Here is a 21,571-nt window from a genome sequence, read left to right on the forward strand (position 1 = left end):
GTTTTTGATTTTCTTCAAAATGGTTTTATCTTTCATTGAACTAGGGTTTTTAAGACTATGCCATGTCATTTGTAAAGTATTTTTTAAAGAAATTAATTTAAAATACACAAAGGAAAAGAAAATGTCACATCAACAGAAATTAACGTCAGTTAGCATCAGGGGCTAACGTGACCCATTCTCAAAAGTAGAGGGGCTCAGTTGGGCCGAAAAAAAAGTAGAAAGGCTCAATTGAGCCGTTTTGTATAGTAAAGGGGGTTTTTTTGATACTTAACCCAAAAAACAACAAAATCATTAATTGACAATGAGTAAAATTGAAAATATATCAGTGGTAATAGCACATAATTAAAAAGAGAAGAAACACAGTCCAAAAGACTTAATGTATAAATTAATTTATAAAGGTACCTAAACATCAAACTCCATTAAAAAGGGTGTGCATGATGATTGATGAACAAAAGCAACAAATGAGATAGGGACCTTAAGAGTTCCCCAAAAAAATAGAACTTGGAGAAGCCAAGCATATCTAGATTTAACTCATGAAAATTAGACTAAGTGGTCTTTTGTTCAATTGTGAGAAATTATATATAGTATGATCAATACAGGAAAATATGTATTATTCAATTTTAACTTCCTCGAGCTATAAACGTATTAAATGAACAAAGCAATGAATATGAGTAAGGGACCTAATTTTTCAGTTAATCTTGTTGAGTTATGCTATAAAGAAATTAGATAGAATATATCAAAAAAAACAACAAAATCATTAATTGATGATGGGAGAATTTGAAGGTGAGTACACATAAAAAGAGCATAAACAACAACGATGACTTGGTCATTGCCTTCATCTCTGACATTAATAAGATGAGTATTTTGTGATTAACTAACCTGAAGCAACCATTCATCGCAAGCCTCCCTTGACAGTTGGATGTATCTAATATTGACAGTTTTGCAGCAAAGTTATTGGGGTATTGATTTGTCAATTGCTTCATCCTCGTTGATGATCTTCTCTAGTTCTCTGGTGTAGTTAAACAGAGTATAACACGAGACGGTTAATGATCGAAAGAGGAAAGCCAATTTTTAGATCTGGATATTTAAGGGAGATTTTTCATCTATCTAGACTACTTGCACTGAATAGAATAGGCGTCTATCGGTTTGAATCGAATTGGATATTGATTCATTTGTCTAGATTACTCAATTACTCTAACTTAATTAGTGTCTAAATTACTTGATTACTCTAACTTAATTTAGCGTCTCAACTCCTTACCAATATAGTGTAATTTTAAATAGTTGTTAGAAGATTAAAATTAAAATTAAAAATATTTAAAATTATGACGTAACAATTAAAATATAGTAAAAATTGAAATATTTAAAAATAATAACAATTAAAAAAATCCAAAAAAAATCTTGAAAGATTGGGATTGAAAAACAAATCCAAATAATATTAGCCCACGCGGTTTTGATGTTTTCTTAATTTTGAGAAACCCTATTTACCCCATCAATTTTCTTCTTCACGACCCTCTAAAGTCTCTCGCCTTCCGTCGATCTCCTTCTGTCCTTCATCCTGTTTTCCTGCATAGCCGCGATCACTACGTCAACCATTAACACCGGAGACCTCCACCACCTTTGATTCCTTGCTGCAAGAACTCCTTCAGATCAATTTGGCCCTAAAACTCCTCCTCCTTCGATTCTTGAATTGACGCCTTCAAGAATAAGACCGCGTGATCTTTTTACCGTTAAAAAGCAATGGACTACTTCTGCCATAGAGACTACTACGCCGCTCAAGCTCTCGTTCTTTGATCGTCAATCAAGCACCTGCTTCGGTTTGAGCCTTTGGGTATGCTTTTTTACTTGTTTTTCTAGGTGCACAACTTTTTGGTTCCCGGGAAAATGAAAATTCTCAATTCAAGAAAGTAAAGTATTTGAGGGTTACCCTGTCGGGCTCCCCCAAAACCAAACTGTACGTTCCCTTCTAAAGGTTTCGACAAGGGTTTTTCCTCACTTTTCTACAGCTTTTTCGATAAGGGTTATAGTTTTCTGTTTATTTTTCTTTTCAAACAAGGAAGCCTTCTTGGTTTCTCATTCTCTGTCTCTTTCCATCCATGCAGCGTGAGTGTGCATTTACATTGCTAAAGATGGACAAGGTGCATTTTATTTGTATTTTTTAGTCTTTTCTTTTTCCTTATCTCTTGATGTTATTCTTATTCCCCTCCATTTTGCTACTAATTTTTGGCTGGCAGTACGAATTGAAAAAGGAGATTGGAAGTGGTCAATTTGGCATTGTTTACCAATATTATGACCATGAGGAGCAACGTGATGTGGCTGTTAAAGTGATCCAAATATTCAATGAATTTGATGGGTTCCCTTCTCGCATATTGAGAGAGATCTCGATCCTTCGAGAACTAAACCACAACGGCATTGTCAAGTAAGCAAAATCTCTCTACTAATAATTGAGAATAACATCATGTTTTTGAAATTCTGATGAGCATTTCTAGGTCGTTTTCCTATGTCTCCTTATCAAATTAACTTGCATATGTAATGGTAGAAGAACTTGGATATTCTTTTTCGTTTGATTTATACTTATGTTGGAATGTCATATGTCTTACCTTAACAAAAAGAGCAAAAAAGAAGTCCACATTAGAGACTGGTGTCATGTGGAACCAGCTTTGGCATTTGATCAAATTATATCATACTTTATGATGATTGTTTATTGACCTACTCCACTTATTTTATTTTTTTTTGTAGTTTTTCATGTCTCCAATTTCTGAGGTTATTCATGGTTGTCAAATCCAGGTTTAAATCGTGAATTGACAGGCCCATCTATGAATTGTGAACTGAATCAAATCGTGAATTGTTTAAAATAGCATTGGTCCTTAGGAAAGTTTAATCTTTTCTATAGAAGACATATCTTGTCATAAAATAAATAAAATAACATACTATAACGTGGTTGTTGTCATTCATTATGAGGATCAAGTTGTCTAGTCTGTGAGATGCTTGTTTGATTGTGAAGAACGTGGTTTCACATCCCCATTTTGACGTCTTAAAAATCAGCACAAGTAATTATCATGGATATATTTGAGTTAGTTGAACCAATATATGTTTGTTGCTTGGGTATCAATATATTCTTTTAACATTTTCAATTCAAATAAATATTGTTGTAATTTGGGCAAACTTTTTTGTTGTTCTTTGATGACAAATTCTAGTAGTATTGTAACTGGAAGCCTTCAACGCAAATCGTTGTTAATTGTGTCACAACTCACGATTCATTATGACTTGGTTCATGATTCATTATGATTTGGTTCACGATTGGTACAATTCAATAACCATTATTGCATGTCTGATTTCAAAGTGAACCGTAAACGAATCATTCGATCCAAACTGCGAATTGTACCTTTTTACCAACCATGCTATGTTAGATATTTTTCTCTAATGAGGCGTTTTACTTTTTAACTTGGTGGTCATTTTATTTATTAAATTATTTTATTTGTGGTTGATGTTATCTTCATTATATTCATATTGGTTAAACTATTGAGAGTTTCCTCAGTATAATATCATTCGTAATTAAATTTATCTCATATTTAATTTATTTGGGATACATGTGCAGTGCATGTGTGATAAAACTAGAATATCAGATGGATAATTTTTTGACCAATTGATTGGACTGCTTAGTGGTTAAATAGATTGCCACTTCTGTGGTTTCATTCTAGATTTTCATGCACATGATAAATGCCCAACTAAATATGTAGCCCAAAATGTAAAATAGATAAAACTTCAGGATGAAGATACACAGAAACAAGGGCCCAAATTTGCTAGGAAAAGACCTCGTGAATTGGGACTATAATATGCAAAGATCCTACACAATGAACTTGTGTTTTGGAAAATCGAAAGCCAAATTCTAAATTATGCAATCCAGAATCTACATTTTTAATTTATGTAAAATTATGGGCTTTCGCCATCTGTATCATGTGGCTTCATCAATTAAGCTCTTGTTACTAATGTGGTAAGACCTCTTTTTTTCTCATTGGTGGGGTAAGATCTTATGTTAAGATTCTTTGTCCAATCTAACCGGTCCGGTCTTGCCTTGGCAGGTTGTTGGATGTCATTATTGACGGATGTACTTTGTATCTTGTGTTTGAGTTTTTGGACTGTGACCTTGCTGATTTCATCATGGAGGAGAAACCTGATCTGAATCTGATAAAGGTTGGTTGGCGAGAGTTCTGCTTTCTTTTTGTGTTGTTGATACTGATTTTGTCATGTTTTGCATTTGATGACATTAGATTATCTTCTACATTTTAAATTTCAAAGTTTCTACTTTCTGGAGTGATTTTTGGGACAATGGATGGATGTTCATCTAGGTGATTTTCTTAATATATTTCCTTTTATTTTTGGTTATATTCAAAAGGTAAACACCTTGCCTATATATTAAAATGGAGCAACACTTCGAATTAGGATGTGGTGTGGTGACCAAGTGTTGTGGCAGATGCATTTAGTAGATACCTTTTCCCTTTTGCATTTGAGACTTCTCAGGTTGTTGGCGTGCTGGTGGATATATAGTAAAGTTTCTTCTCCTGTTTGTGTTGTTTTGGTTGGGTGGGGTTTCAAAATAGATATACCTAGGGGATAGGGGAAAAAAGAAACAACATAATTTTCAAAAAGGTGGTGGTAAAGCAGATTGTGTGCCGTAGCATGCATGTGTCATCTATTGTAGGATGCATGATCTCTTAATTTCAGCACAAGAAATGGCTGGACAGCCTTGAATTACTGACTACTACAAGTGATGAAAATTGCTAGTGATGTTTGGCAGTGGTTTAGGAATCTTGGTATATGGTTGCAAGAGGATGGATACGGGGTTCTTTAATCAAAAGTCAGCAGGTAGGGAGAGAATAGCTAGAGGAGAAGAGAGGAAAGATATTCCCTAGGCACTCTCACCCGGTTTTTTATGTACTCACGCACTAAGAATAGATGTATCATGCATCACAAGTTTTAGATAGCAAATATTTTTAATAAGACACCATGTCTCTAAAATCCATTACATCTTCATATTCATAGGGAACTAAACGGGGTCAAAAAGAACCTTGGATCAGGTAAATTTGAGGACCAAGTAATTTCTGGGGCCTAATCAAAAGACAAATCAAGGTGCCAATGAACCTGATCCAAAGTTAGTGATGCAGCCATAAAGATTAACCAAGCTGTGTATTTTACAGCTGCTATGAACAGGAATTATAAAACTTGCCCTATAAAAGTATAAAACATAAATTAGAATTAGCTAATTAATCTTCTATGCAATTTATGAGTTAGTATTTTGCCATATTACAATACATGCCTTCAAATTTGGTTCTTCCCTTCTTTTGCAATACTTCTCTAATTTGCCTCGAATAACATTTGCATCATTATGGTTATAAGCTTGTTTCTTAACTGTTATGTGCAAATGATATTTTGAACATTAGTTTGCTTATGTGATGTCGAATCAATTCACTTGTTCATAACCCCTTGTATCAATGTAAGGCTCTTGGTCTGGAGTGTGGTAAATGACATGAGGTGCATAAGATACTTTATTTTTAATAATTATAATTTCAAGGAAAGGGAAGAAGCTTTGAAGATAAAATAGCTCATAGATTGAACCCCTATTTAGGGTTTGTTATTCAGGGGCCAGACCTCTGGTGGGTGAATGACCGTGGTGAAAGTCGAAAGGGCTAGGGAGATACTTAAGTTAGGGGAAGTAGAAGTAAATATGTAAATGTTTATAATTAGATTGCTTCTGCATATAGAATGGGTTACTAGTCTATGGTCCTTACAGGTTATGGAAGTTTTTGCCGGTTTCCCACCAGCCCCATCTTTCTCTCCTAGTTTTCATTGTTGAAATTTTACTCTTATTAGGAAACCATGATTATGTAGTATGAACCTAGGTTTTTGCACTTTTGATATCTTCAATAAATTGATTTTGCTTTGTTAATATGTGCAAACGAGTTCATATATTTTTTTATTTTATTTTAGAGAGAATATAGAATAAATTTTATCTGGAGGTGGGTGTTTCATAGTAGACACCTGAGGGAAAACTTGTAGCTCTTATGCCAATAGGGCGATAAGGACAATACATTTTCTTATATAGATGAAAAAAATGAATTTCTTCACTTCTTGTAGGCTTTGTGAAGCTCAATAAATAGCTTGTGTGGGATGCCATGTGAGAGATTACAAAAAAAAAAGGTTTCTCTCTAGTATTGGGGGAAAAGGAAATGCTTTAGCCTTAGATTGATGCAATGCTGGAATAAAGAGATGCTATCATTATAGTACGTGTTTGACCATGTAATATCCTTGAACAAGTGGGAAACAACACATTTATGAAGAGGAGAAAAAGATGTTAAGTTAAATAGCTTTAAATAAATTCCTGTCTTCAACTCCAATTCAACCTTTTAACACCACCACAAACGCCCCTCTGCTTTGACCTTGACTATACTCTTCTCCTCAAAGATGCCTATGTTAAATACCATCATGAACTTGAAATATGTACTATGTATATATGTACTGTTGAATTCATTGACAAAGTATGACCAATCAAACGTAATGAAAATGTGATCAGCCAATTTCAATAATAATAATAACAATAATAAGTAAATAAAAATGTAGGAGATATGGGAGAGGAGAGACAAGGGAGAAAGAGAGGAAGATAGCCATCCTAGTTGGGTTTCCTTTAGTTGAAGATGCATGTGAAAGTAGGCTTGATATCTTGTGATTGATGTGTTTGAGTTCGTGCTAAGTTAAGTATTATCCATAGTTCATGTTCATCAGGCAAAAGTTTACTTCCGATTTTTCTAATGAGGAAAGCTTATTGGAAAAATCTTTGCTGGCTGATATTTGTAATATGTAACATTCTTTTAGCAATTGCACGTCAGGACTTCATGTGGTAAAAGAATAATTCTATTTATTTGTTTATTTTCATTTCATTTCTTTTATCTTTTCCTTTTTGGGTGTAGAGGATAATGTACGAGATCTTGAGCGGTCTCTGCTATTTGCATTCTAATAAGGTTATTCATCGAGATTTCTGCCCAAGCAATATTCTCGTAGATAAGAAGACCTTGAAAGTGAAGATTGCAGATTTCGGATTAGCTCGATATATTGATGAGCCAGCTGAGGCCTATACACATACGGTAATATTATTATTATCATTACTATTTTTTTAGCATAGTGATCATGTGTGTGTGCATTTGTTCTTCATTCTTGAAAAGCGTATTGATCTCTGCCACCTGTAAAGATAAAAAAACGTAGCTTGGAGATAGATTAGACTATGGTTGTTGATATCGAGTCTTTATTATGCTTCTTTAGGAAGCTTCAGAATTTTCTTATTTTAGTTTATTTGAATTCAAACCTGTTGAACCAGGACTTTGTTTGGATCTGCTTTTTAACTTGTAAGCGCTTTTAGCACTACTTACAATGTAACAAGTTCCAAAAAACACTTATAAGTTGAAAGAAAAAGGAGATCCAATCAAAGACTAGAAGTCCAAAAAGTCTAGGTCATTGTTTGACTATGAGATCCTTGTAGTATCTTTTAATTAGTATGGTGAACAAACCAGCGATTATACTTTCTGTGATTGTGTGAAGCAATCAAGCTTTTTTGGTGTGGCGTCTAAGGAAACCTGTGTGTGTGAAGCTTATGGTTTAATTCTCTCGTCTCAATATTGTATTATTAAAACTTAATTCCCACTCTGGTCCCAATTTTATTTACTTCCATTAAATGCTAGAAACCCCCCTTTACAAGATTTGGGAGCCTTAATTGCCTAATTACTGTTATGGGCATGGTTCACAGCACCGGAACCGGCTCAAAATTGCCCGTAAAATCTTTAGACTTCTTCAATTTTGCCTTATAAAAGTGCTTTTCAGCCCAAAATAAAAGCTGGATCCGATCATAAGCTTAATTCCATCGGCAGCACTTTTCTTTTTCTTTTTTTTTTTGGAGTAATCTGTGTTTGATCTCTCCTACTTGCATTTCTGGCTTATCCGGTCTCTAAGATTACATTATCAATAATTTCTGTTGTTAGATATCAGTAGATTTGCTGCTGGCATTGCCATCTTTAGTAGGCTGGTAACATCTGATGAGGAACTATGAGGCAAGAGGTGCTGCCGCTAATTCTTGGGATTTGTGAGAAGAGAAGAAAGGGTAATAAAAGAAAACTTAGGACTTAATTTTCTGAACTCTAAATATATGGTTTCAGTGATCTTGGCTGTCATTTTGGGATGGCATAGATTATGCCCCACTACATTAGTAATTTAATTATTCGAGATTTATATTGTACTATTGTTTTATCTGGTAAAAATAGATTATATGATTGAATATCCCATTTCTTAGCTTCATATTGTTTTATCCTCCAGGAGTGCACATATGAGTATACTGCACCTGAGCAACTTCTTCGTGCACCTACATATTCAACTCCTGTTGATATTTGGGCTGCTGGATGTATTTTTGCGGAGATGGTGCGAGAAGGACAACAATTGTTTTGGAATAATAGAGAACTGTGCTCAATTGCTCACATTGAAAGGTGTCTTTCAACTTACATATATTAATGCATCCTGGGTTTTCTTCGTCACCTTCTTATCTACTACTTTTGCATTTAGAATTTTGGGTGTCCCAGATGAAACTACTTGGCCGCATTTGTCTTGTTTTGCACCCACTCTCCATTCAGTGGCATCCAGTACTCCTCAGGTAAAAGATGTTTGGACTTTGGAGTATCTCTTTTTGGTCTCTAAGGAATATTAAGGGTTGGTAGTTCAGTAGTTCTTACCTTTTGACCCCATCTGTTGAACAGGGTTTGAAAAGTCAGGTGGAAAGGCTTGATTCAGTTGGACTAGATCTTTTGTCTGTAAGTTGCTCAGATACAACTAGAACTTTCTGTTCCCCTCCCTAGAAGGGAGAATGATAGGATTTATGCTAAAAGTGATCTTGGAACTAATCTTACTCTGTTTCTCTGAGATGCATTGCAGAAGATGCTTCTTTGGGACCCGAACCAAAGAATCACCGCATATGAGGCACTGCAGCACCGCTATTTCTGTGACTTGTAAGTTGCCTATGGAATTGAATTTTTCAATTTTTTATGACACCTGAGATCCTATACTACAATGTCCCAGTAGGTTCTCACTGACTTGAACTCATTAGATATATTGGGTGTTAGCTTATCCCTGAAAAAAACGTCGTGTGTTCAACTATGAGATGCTCCAATAACTTTTTGTTACATTAAAATGTCCTACATCATCATTTTCATTATCAGTCAAAATAAAGAGATGATGTTTATAATAACAATTAAAAGGGTTCTTCAGGAAGTTTTTTGCTATCCATTATGGAGATAGTTGTATAAAAAAAATAAATAAATTAGGACAATGAAAGGATAAGGAAACAATTTAAAGAAATTTAGGACATAGTTTCACAAGCTTAATGATCATACCATGAGACTCAAACTATTCTATTCACACATGCCTTAATTAAATTCATCTACTGAACCTTTGAATTTATTACTTTTAAACACTTTGGGAAGTAAATCTGGTACAAGGGCGTTGGATATCTGTATTGAACTTTTATTTTTCTCCAATTTGTAGAAGTTTTAATATTTTTAAAAATATTTTTTTCTAATTTTTACAATGTTTGGATAATCAAAGCAGGAAGAAGCAAAAGCTTTTTGCTTTTAGAGGTTCATTCCCGTAATATCTTCTTCACACTTCTCTTTTTCTCCTTCTCCTAAAAATTTATCTGTATCTAATCTTTTCTCACTTTCTCTTGAATTCTATTTTGGAGAAATATATTCATCTGTCCATTGGGTTGCTAAGATTTAACTCACCAGGTTTATTTCCATCCCCTTCCATGTAACCTAACCGTAATTGCCATTCAATAATCTTAAGTTACTTATGCCTGCTTTAGTGAAATTGCAGATATATAAACCTATCAAATATTAGACATCTAAATGTTTGTTCAAGATTTTCTTTTATTCCTTTAGCTTTTTATGCCCCTCCACTTTTTCTTGCTCAACAACCGCCCTCTGTATCTTTCCTAGATGATTACTGTTTCATCTTTAATTTAGGAACTCTGGCCCCATTACTTTTTTAATCTGGATGATCATTTCATTTATATTAGGCCCAGGAGTTTGAATGGACCTCTAGTATTAATCTGTGCAACTTAAATCTATTTACAGGGAGGCCAGAGGTTCAATTTTGTAGACGATGGCTTCATTTTTCATTTGAATTCTTTAGCTTTTGACTTTTGTATTTGTTAGAGCATGTCGTTTATATAATCTAGGTGGAACCATATTATTTATCTTCTATCTCATCTTGATTGTCTGATCTCCATTATAAACCTTGCATATACTGATGATGCATAAAATTGTTCATAAGCGCATGCATAGGGCATCCTTGTTGAGGTTGAGGTTTAAGTTCATGCTTGCTGATTTTATTATTTCTTTATAGAAAGCTATCTCTATTGCGAATGGCAAAAGTTAAACCCGTAAATAATGAAGAAAATGCTCTAACCTCCAGTATTTTTTTTCTTACAAAAAATGAAAATACTTTTATGTCGGTTGTGTTAGGCAAGACTAAGGAGGAGGATAATATGCAGAACCAATTAGACTATTTATAGGCAGTGTTTATTGCTAGATAAATAGACCATTGTCAGTTCGTCTATCAATTTATGAGGATAATGCCAAAATAATTGCAGGAGTTCAATTCGGTTTATTGTTGTGAATCATCTCCGTATGGAATTTTTTATGTAATATTTTTGGAAACAGTAGATCCATTTACTAAACAAGTGTTATTTCATCTTTTTTAACAGGTTGTAGGTGAATGATTGGGTATATTGCACTCGTTGTGGATTTATTGAAGAACTATTCTGGCAGGCATACTATTCGTTTCTCTGTTGCTGTCCATTTGTGAAGGATGGTGTGATAAAGAAGTAAAACTTGTGGGAGTTTCATCAAATGTACATATGGAGCTGGATTTTGCTTCTGCAATAGTTCCCTAATCTTGAGATTTCAAATTCCATGTTTTAGGTGTATAGACTATAGAGATCTGACCAGACACTGTTTTAGGTGTATAGAAAGTTCATTGACCACTATCATGTGCATAAATTTGGAAACAGATAATAGTTACGAAAAATAAGGCTTACTTTGGTGCTCCATTTTATATTCCACCCATTATTTTGTGACATTTAGCATATTTTCACCATTTGGACTCGTCACTTTTTAATTTTAGGAATTACCTTGTCGAAAAGGTGCAACACTACACGAATTCATGGGTGGGTGTTCGTTGTCTTTTGCGATGGACAATCTGCTGATTTTGACTCTTGAGAATAGGAGTGTTTGAGTATGTGATGTGATGATGTGTGTTTTGAGCGTCTCAAGATTTATTGTCAGTTCAAAGAATTTTGGTATAAGATTTACGCATCAATTTGACCTATCCTTAGATATAGCAAAAAATGTTTGAAATGATTTGATTATGATATTTTAGAATTCATAACCAGACCATATATATTTGGATAATTAAACCGAAATAATCGTATTTTTCAGATTACATTGGTTTTCGGTTTTTATTCCGATGTCGATTTGGCAAAGCAACAATGGACTCCCCTACGTGAGGAGCACCTAGCCCAGTCCTTCGTCGACTGAAACAGCCACTGAAAAACGGAGACCCACGTCGCAGGTATGCTCCAGTGCGTTATTACACTATACATTTGGTAGTGTATTTAGCTTTTTCTACTGATTGAACATCTTATGAATTACTTGTGAAGCTTGATAGTGGGTTATTGCACTGTCATAATGAAAAGTGTAGTTATTTTGTTTAATGGTTTGTTTGGAAAATATAGTTAACTACACTGCCCGTTTGGGAAATTTAGCTTGTGTTGTCTCATTGTATGATTTAGTAGTTTATTTTGTTTCATGGTTTGTTTGGAAAATATAATTAACTACACTGTCAGTATGACACTCTACTATGATAGTGTAATAATGTCAGTTCAGTTAATTTTTGGTGTTCATTTTATATGTCTTATTACCTTATAAATTATTGAATTTATGGTTTTATCTAACAAATATCTGTTTCAATATTATTTTTGCAGTGAAGATATGGTTTCACTTGATGATATTGATAGTCAGATCAATATCAATCAAGTTGATAGTGTTAATGATTGTGTTAAGACTGGTGCCGAGATTGTTGGATCGAATGTGCCAGTAATAGGAATGTTGTTTGAATCGGTTGATGAGATGTTTAAATTTTACAAGGACTATGATCAAGTAAATGAGTTTTTAGTCAAAAGGAGATCATTAACGAATGATGCGAATGGTGATTACAGATATATGATATTCACATGCGGGAGGTCGGATAAATTTGTTTCACGTTCGAAGAATCCAGTCAATCATCGCGGCTAATCATCTAGGGTGTTGAGTGTTTAAGATGTTGTTTTATTGTGTTTTAAATATTTATTACTGTAAAATTTTTATGGCTATGTCTTTCTTTGTGAGACTTTATCAATGGGTATACCCATATTAATGCATTACGAAGTAACAGGGTATTAACATAGCTATCCATGGCAGTGCCTTATTACATTATGTTTTTATAGTGTATTTGTATCCCAGATGTTAATGCATTATTATTTAACAGGGTATTTAACATAGCTGTCCATGGCAGTGCCTTATTACATTGTGTTTTGATAGGGTATTTATTGCCCATTTGTTAATGAATTACCATTGTATTTAACGCACGCTAGTGAGCCTTATAACTTAAAGGCATGTCCATGTATTTTTTCCCCACATCGATTGATGAATTTATGGATGAACACCTCACATGAATGTACATAACTATTAGTAGTAAAATACACTGCTAATACATAATGCATTAAATACTGAAAAACAAATACACTGTCAAAAACATAATGTAATAAGGTACTGCATGATAACAATCAAACTTGCCAAAATATGGGAAACAAATACACTGTCAAAACATAATGTAATAAGTCACTGCCATGATTAGCTTGGTTAAATACATTGATAATTCATAATGCATTAAAAATTGAGAAACAAATACACTGTAAAATTATCATGCGCACCGGCACCAATGACAAATGAATCATAACTCTTGTTTGGTCGAATTCTAGCAATATCATTAATCTCTAGTTGCTTTTTCACACTCGGGTTTATTTCCCTGTTACACACGAAGAATCTAGAATGACTAGGACTTAGAGATCGTGGTTGTGGATATCTTCAAACAATGTAATCTTCCACTTCCCATTGACGGAAGTCTACCAATAAGCATCGCCTTGCACTCATTCTTACTATAACCACGATGTTTAATTGGATTCTTCAAACGTGAGACCAATTTAACCGACCTCCAGCATGTAAATATCATATATCTGTAATCACCATTCGCATTCTTTGTTATTGACCTCCTCTTGACTGAAAACCCATTTACTTGACCATAATCCTTGTAAAATTTAAACATCGCATCAATCGAGTCAAATATCATTCCTATTATTGGGACATTCGATCCACCAGTCTCAACACAACCATTAACACTATCAACTTGATTGAAATTTATCTTACTATAAATTTCATCAAGTGAAAACATCTCTTCACTACAAAACAATATTGAAACAGACATTTGTTAGATAAATACATAAATTTAGTGATTGATAATGTAATAATTCATATAATATCAACACCAAAATGAAAGGACTCTGTCATTATGACACTATCATACTAGAGTGTAATAACTCAATGCCATAAAAAGTGAAACCAATGTATTTAACAAGGAAAATGATTATGTAATGAACAGCGGGGCTAAATACATTGGTAATTTGTAGTGCATTATAAACTGACAAAAAAATACACTGTCAAAAATATAATGTAATAAGTCACTGTCATGAAAAAAAATGGATATACCCAGTGATAAAGTCTCACCATGAAAGACATATTAAGGGAATGACAATGTTTATCACCAACAAATTGTTCAACTTTTTTAGCAAATAATACTTCAATCACAACAAAATCTAAAAAGAATAACATTAGTATCTATCACATCCAACTCAGTCATAACAAATCTAAAAAGAAAAACATGAGCATCTACCACATCTAACTTAGTCTCAACAAATCCATACAGAAACACAAACATAAACTCCAGTGTTTATCAAAATACGTTGAATAAGAGAATAAGAACCTGGAACAAAGGGAAACATTATGCATACTGGCAGTGTAGTTAGAAAATAGCAAGATGATTCCAATCAATTCACCCAATTCAGTCCACTTTCCTGATAATTATATATTTTTTATGACAGTGCAATAACCCATTGTCAAGCTTCACAAGTAATCCATAAGACATTCAATCACTGAAAAAAGCTAACCAAACAATCAAACAAAAAAAAACATGACCTACTAATCTCAAATACATTATGTATATTGACAGTGTAGTTAACTATATTTTCCAAACAAACTATGAAACAAAATAATTACACTTTTCATTATGACAGTGCAATAACTCACTATCAAGCTTCACAAGTAATCCATAAGATGTTCAATCAATAGAAAAAGCTAAAAACGCTGCCAAATGTATAGTGTAATAACGCACTGGAGTATACCTTCGACGTGGGTCTCCATTTTTCGGTGGCCATTTCGGTCGACGAAGGGCTGGGCTAGGTGCTCCTCACGTAGGGGAGTCCATTGGTGGTGTCAGGTTACCAAATCGACATTGAAATCAGCTGGATCGGTGCTTTTTGTCCGACGAGAACCCATGGCTTCAAGGTGGATTTGTGGCAAAATTAGTGACGAATGACGGCAAGTGGTGGTTGGGCTTTGCCCATAGGGGCCAAGCATTTATTTTGACGGTAGTGGTGGTCGGATTGGTGGTTGGACGACGGAGATCCGACATTGGCCATGAGAGAGGGAGAGAGAAGTCGTGTGAGGGAGAGAGGGAGCGATAGAGGAGAGAGAAAAACAATTGTATTTTATAGAAACATGAAAAGCCCATTTTCATGTATTTCAATACTCAAATTTCAAAATTTGAAATTGCACAGTCAGCTTCCCAAAAGCAATCACAGTTAGCATGCCATGTCATTATGTATACTTATGTATACCAATCTTATGTATGTATATCGCAATCGATAAAAATTACTATTAAAAATAGTGATAACATGGGAACATGAATGTGGTTTTCAGATAGACATACTTTGCCATCCTATCTTACAAGCCCCACAAAAAATGCAGTTTAGATGATAAAAAGCATTCATTCATCGAAGAATGAAAACCTCTCTTCCAAGTTCCAAGGATAATGGAAAATATAATACGAAATTTTGCAACCTTGCAGATTATGGTAACAAAAAGATTAGACATGTGCATCCCAATAAGAGAAGAATTTGCAAAGGAAAAAAGAAATTGGCTGTAGAGGATATCACCAAATGAAGAAAATAACAAAAAAAAAACGCTATTGTTAAAAAAAAACAAAAAAGCGCTATTGATCCATTGAAAAATTAAGGCAAAAATGTATTTTTGCGTTCCTCAATTATGGGCGTGGTTTTATTTTCTTCATTTTCCCTTTTTTTTTTGTCTCACTTTCGTGTCTCAAGTATTGAAAAAATCCTATATAACATCCCACTTGAACAAACTCAAAATAAAAAAACCTTATTTGGCATCCTATATGCAATACATGTTGGATTATGGGCTTTTCTCAAACAAAAAAAAATCCTAATCCAAATTTTTTTTTTCATCTCCCCCTCTTTCTCCAAATCAGTTAATGTTGCCCACCCTCCCATCTCTAACTTCTTCATCGATGCAGTCGAACTCAGATCGTTCGACCGGATCTACCAAGGTGACAATCTCAAATCTATCCACACTCTTCTTTGTAGACTCCAGAATGTCAAAGAAATCAAAATTTGCAATTTCAAGGATGACCTAGATTCCCTCATCTTCGAAATTTTGTAGTTCAACTGTCGCGTTAACACGAACATCAAAAGTCTCTTCCTAGTTTGTGACACTTTGTGCAAGTTCATTACGTTCTTTCAACATTTGTTCAATTTGCTCGTGAATGGTTCTTTCTACTCGTAGCAGCGCTAGGACCACATCCAAGTCCCCTCGCGTGTCCTGACCGTTCACCAATGACATGTACAAAAGCTTCTTTGGGAGTTAGATACACCAAGTCTTCACCTGATTGTGAGGGTTGCGAATGGCTTAGAAGATTCATCATTTCCTTCTATATTTTTCAACACATAAAGATGATTGAACTAATTAGAGTAAATAAATAACCAATCACATTAGAATAATTATGTAAAATGTCATACATGAGCATTCTTGGATTTTTTGTCAGCCCATGTTCCATTTGCCCACAGATGAGTCATCCTCCATAACTACGTTTCACTACGCCTTTCACCCATATCAGGATTAATCCATCAAACACATATATTATAGTCAAATGAACTTTATCATTCAATGCTTATTTGCAATTTGCAAGAGTATAATCAAAATCAAAACTTACCGCAACATAACTTATACTCTGAAATGATTTTCGACCTGTTACTTGAGTATCCCCTTCCTTCTCTCGATTCTTTTTGTTCCTTTTAGAGAGTTTCTGGAGGGATATTTTAGACAAAGTCCAAAATCACAACATAGATATAATAAATATTAAAATATGTACTCACTCCGTCCCAATTTGTTTGTCATCCTTTGAAAATTCAACTTTTTAAGGAGATATCATTTAATGCAATTCAACTACACAAAATACCCATGTTATTCCAAATTTGCCCTTATTTATGACAATATTTTTTTTCTTCAAACAAGGATAATTAAAGTTACAAGGGTAATTTTGAAATACAATAACAAAATTGTTAATTAATGAAGGAAAGTGACACTAGTTTTGAGACATCCCAAAATAAAAAGAATGACCAAGAAAATGGGACGAAGGGAGTATAACACAAGATATAAATAGACGTTAATTTTTTAACGTACCGTATATTTGTCACTACCAAAGTGTGTCACTAAACTAGCCCAATCAGACAAAGGAGCATCCGGAGGTCGATTTTGAAGCCGATCCACATCTATATTTTTGCTTAGATAGTAGTCACGATGTAGAATATGGCACCACTCGAGTCCATGCACACTATTTGAATATGTTTATGGAAATTTCTAATGTTAGAGATAATGCTTCAGGTGCGGCTGCACTTTGTCATGGGTATCTCACCCTTTTAGAGGTGTGGGTTTATGAACATTTTTCACGTATTCGTCCAGTTCTATGCCCGTTAGTTGTACGTTATTTTGAGGATTTACCCAGAGCAACTTGTTGGATAGATAGAAACGTTACTAGAGGTGGTGTAGATTTCGGAAGAGCCACACGATTGATTTTTGATACAATGCCGTCTCACGAGGTTAGTAATTTTTTTTACATGTTTTGTTATTTATTTATAACTAATAAAATCTTCACAAATGTTGTTGAGCCTTATATCCAGAGCACGTCCTACTTCAATTCGGACATGTGTAGATTATTCCACCCCCTTCTCTGCCTCCTACCTCCCGTCGTGAGGCCACTCGTCGTGGGAAGCGCAAGGCTGGCGTGATTCATGTTTAGACATGGGATAGATGGAGGAGTCACATATTGGATGACAGTTTACAGAGTGTCCCTGTTGGGATGGATGGAATAGATTGTATTGATGGATTTATGGAGTGATACGTGTCTCGTACTCATTTATATGTTCATCCTGAGCAGTTTGGAGGAGTTGTACCTTTACCTCAGGTCCTCAACCACGTCCGTGGGGTGTTACAGACATCACAGCGTATGATAGACTACATCACGCAACGCAAAATGTTGTTGATATTGGGCATACTGTGGTTGGTAGGGGCCGTACATACTATATGGACAGTGGTGTCAATGATTTGGTGGATCAGTTTGAGAGGATTACTCACATACTCGATGACATTGTATTACTTTGTCGGCTCTGATATTCTTGGATTATTATAGTATATGTACTTTATTTTACGAAACTTTCTTAACTTTATTATGCAAGTAGACTGGAAAGTAAACTTCCATTAATGTCAGTTTAAATATAATTGTATCATCATAACAATATGTGTTATGAACTTTATTATGCGAAACTTTATAAACTTTATTATTCAAGCAAATTGAAATCTAAAATTTCATTAACCAATGTTCAAATAAAAGTCTATCATCATAACAATATAAAAAGGTAATGCTAGTCACTATCTAGTGACAACATCTAAACTAGTTAATTATGAGAATTGAGTCATACGATTTTGATAAACTGCATCCCACACATCAACTTGAATAATATGATAGCGATGCCAATACAAAGCCACTGGTGGTATCAGACACTCATCAATAAGGCTCACCTGTATATGCATACACATTAGTAAGGAAATTATTAATTGAATGAATAACTATATAATACTTGATTTTATCTTACCTGCACAAAATGATTTCCGTTGACAAAACCCTATGCTATTATGTTCTTAACATCATAAGGTTTCGGGAGGCGTCTAAGTGGTAAGAACATCAAACATTGATGTCGTAACAGCAATACAAGCACAACATTATAGCGACTAGTTATCAAGTGTCCCATATTTGGCATGGTCATCCAATACTTAACATCTGCTGGAGACTCATAATAATTGAGCGCTCTCAAGTGATCTTTAGTCCTATCACCGAAGATCTTTACGTAAAATCCCTCCCACATTTTGAGCTCTTCAAATAGTGAACGTCGTACATATTTTCAACCATCTATAATGTCAATTCCCATCAAACAAACAACAGCTCGGTATCCATAATTACCATTAGCGGCAACATCGGTAATGTCATTGATGTATTTCTCTATCGCACATGGGAATTAACCACGATATAATATATTCCTAAAGGCTTCTCAGTAATGATCACTGATGTAATACTCATATTGCGACTAACATGTTGGAATAAAATTAATTGTTGTTTAAATAAAAGTGCATATCCAAAACATAAGCATAATAATCATTATTACATAATATACTTACTAACAATTTATTTCTTCATTGTTTAGTCTGAATTTTTTTGTAACAATATTCTCATCAATTGAAGCCGACTTAGACGTTTGTGAAGATTTATCAATGCAGGTACCATCCACGAGTTCAGATGCAGAAGATGCTTGGTATGTAGATAGTTCAGACTTCAAAAGTCTTTCATGCGTCTTAACTTTGTCCTTAGTTTCTGACAAGTGTGTTTTGTTCGAATCAAAAATCTCTCTGATTTTTCTTGTGTAATATGACCACTTCGAAGGATCTTCCTTCATTACGTGCACAAATATAATAAAATAATTCAATATTACAACAACTCAATTGTAAAAATAGTCAAACACATATAAATAAAGTTGGAAATTCACCTTTTCAACTCAGGAATAAAGTCAGGAATTTGCGGAGGATCACATGGTATAATTTGAAGTCGTGTCTAGTGTGTGTGTCCAATGCAGATAACGGGATTGGAATATCATCTCCATGTATCGAGCAAGCTCTTGTGAGCATGGAATACCGTATGTGCATCTACTCACACAACAACACAAGTCTGATGATGCACATGAACTATCTACAAACTTTAGCTACTCACTAATGAGATCAAGTGCAGAGGTGGATACAAATCCTCAGATTTTTTTGAAAAGTGGTGGTCTCAAATTGTGCTGTACTACAGTCTTGCTATGTTCAAATGAGACATATATTTTAGTAAAATGCAATTGAAGGAGTGAATGAATCTTCAACCATGAAGATTCGAAACTTCCTTGGGAAGAACCCAATTGTCGTTTAAGTTTCGAATGTGCGCTTCAACTCCGCTAAAAAACAAGTAAAACATAGTTAGTTTTAACACAAAATATATGTAAATGAGCAAGATGATAATTTCATTACCTATTTGTCTTCGTATTACCAAAATGCATATAGTTATTCATGAATGCAACAACGAACCTTCCTTATAAGGATTTAACCATGTATCAAAGACAAATTCAATAGGATTGAGATTCATATTAAATGTGGTGATGAGATCATTCATTCTACGTACATAGTCTCCCTTATTATCTACCAAAACAACGGTACCCCATGTATTGTTAAACAATTCCCATGAGTCTATGTCCCTAAATATCTTCTTGCACTTCGCCAAAATATTTTTGTTGATATGCCATTGACATAACAAATGTTGAGCATCAGGAAAACAAATCTTGATGGCACTTATAAGAGACAACTCCCTATTCGTCACAATCACTTATAGGAGCTCAATATCATTATCTTCCATAATTGATCGAAGCCGCTGAAGTACCCACAAGTAGTTGTCAATACGTTTACCACCTATGTAGGCAAATGCAACTGAAAATGTAAGACAAGTCGATGTAATCCCAACAACCTCGAACAATGGCATTCGATATCTATTAGTTTTGTATGTACAATCTAATAACAAAACATGTGGAAAAGTATGTGGCAAATCAATGCACGTCGTATGGGTCCACATCAAATCAACTGCTGTCTCTATACCGTCAACGGAAGATCTATGGTGCTCATAATACTTGTGCTAAAGTTTACCCAATAAATATTACATCTGTGTCCTTCTCGCCTTCTCGATGACTCTATGCCTCTAGCACACCTTATAAATAGTTTGAGTGTCGTTGCATTTGATGGAAAGCGATTCTTTATGTTATAGATAGATAGACATTTACAACTTTCAGATCCCAACAATCCCCTGTTTTATTTTTCTTTCCCTTAAGTAAGAATGGACAACCACACTTTGTATAGATAGATAGACATTTCTTGACATTCTTTGAATTTATGAACCAAACCTTTCACAGGCAAGCAATACTCGCGGCTTCCTATCATTTCCATGGCAATTAGAGGCTCTGATTGTAAGGTCATGTCCACTTTGTATGGCAACCTCTCGAGCCCAAGAAATCAAATGATTTTTACTTTTGTATATCTGTCAGAGAAAAAAAAATCAGTGTATAAAAATGAATGAGGAAAATAAATACGAAAAAGATAAAGTCATACTCATATCATATGTGATAACTTCGTTGGTATAATCAGTCTTCATTAATTCATCAGTTATCATTCTGTCTTTTACAGCTTGCTACAAAGAAAAATTGACGAGGCACTTTTTATTATTTTAAAATAAATCCGAACATGCTAGTCGTTTTTTGCTATTGAAAACAGTAGGGATCCACCATTTGTATGATATTATATCGACATAATGTGCCATATAATTGCTGAAAAACGGCACCGGATGTCATTTTTTGTCTTGTTAAACAGTAGACTGTGTCGTTTAAATACAAATAAAACGACAGGGCATGTTGTCTCTAAGGCAATAAAACGACCCATTATTGTGGATTATACAGAAATTATAACAAACCCTAAAATACTTACCTCTTCACCATGATCATTCTTTTCATTGTCGACAATGTTGTTATCGAGATGTTGTAGCTGATTTGTATTCGTATAATACTTATGTAACTTGTCATCTTCCATCTGCTATGATTTGTCAATGAAATCGATCTTCCTCTACAATGTTTCTTGGCATGAAAACAAACTCTTTTTTGGAGAATATTGGTGTAAACTTAGTAGTCTCT

At 34.3% G+C, this 21,571-nt stretch overlaps 1 protein-coding gene across 1 annotated transcript; it reads left to right on the plus strand.

The window, feature by feature from the left end:
* The first annotated feature begins 1,426 nt into the window (after nt 1-1,426).
* LOC119998422 (cell division control protein 2 homolog) lies at nt 1,427-11,167 on the plus strand. Its single transcript, XM_038845752.1, has 10 exons — nt 1,427-1,828; nt 2,100-2,135; nt 2,232-2,416; nt 4,080-4,191; nt 6,963-7,136; nt 8,356-8,522; nt 8,599-8,686; nt 8,790-8,843; nt 8,965-9,038; nt 10,796-11,167. The coding sequence occupies exons 2-10, from the start codon at nt 2,127-2,129 to the stop codon at nt 10,800-10,802; spliced, it is 870 nt and encodes a 289-aa protein (XP_038701680.1). The 5' UTR covers nt 1,427-1,828; nt 2,100-2,126; the 3' UTR covers nt 10,803-11,167.
* Nucleotides 11,168-21,571: the final 10,404 nt, after the last annotated feature.

This window comes from Tripterygium wilfordii, chromosome 5, assembly GCF_013401445.1.
Source record: "Tripterygium wilfordii isolate XIE 37 chromosome 5, ASM1340144v1, whole genome shotgun sequence".
Lineage (NCBI taxonomy): Eukaryota > Viridiplantae > Streptophyta > Magnoliopsida > Celastrales > Celastraceae > Tripterygium > Tripterygium wilfordii.

What these genes read in the sequence shown, in the direction of transcription:
- LOC119998422 (XM_038845752.1), top strand. An exon ending in CTGAGGCCTATACACATACG is followed by an intron (nt 7,137 to 8,355) that starts GTAATATTATTA and finishes TTTATCCTCCAG; the next exon opens with GAGTGCACATATGAGTATAC. An exon ending in TGGCATCCAGTACTCCTCAG is followed by an intron (nt 8,687 to 8,789) that starts GTAAAAGATGTT and finishes TCTGTTGAACAG; the next exon opens with GGTTTGAAAAGTCAGGTGGA.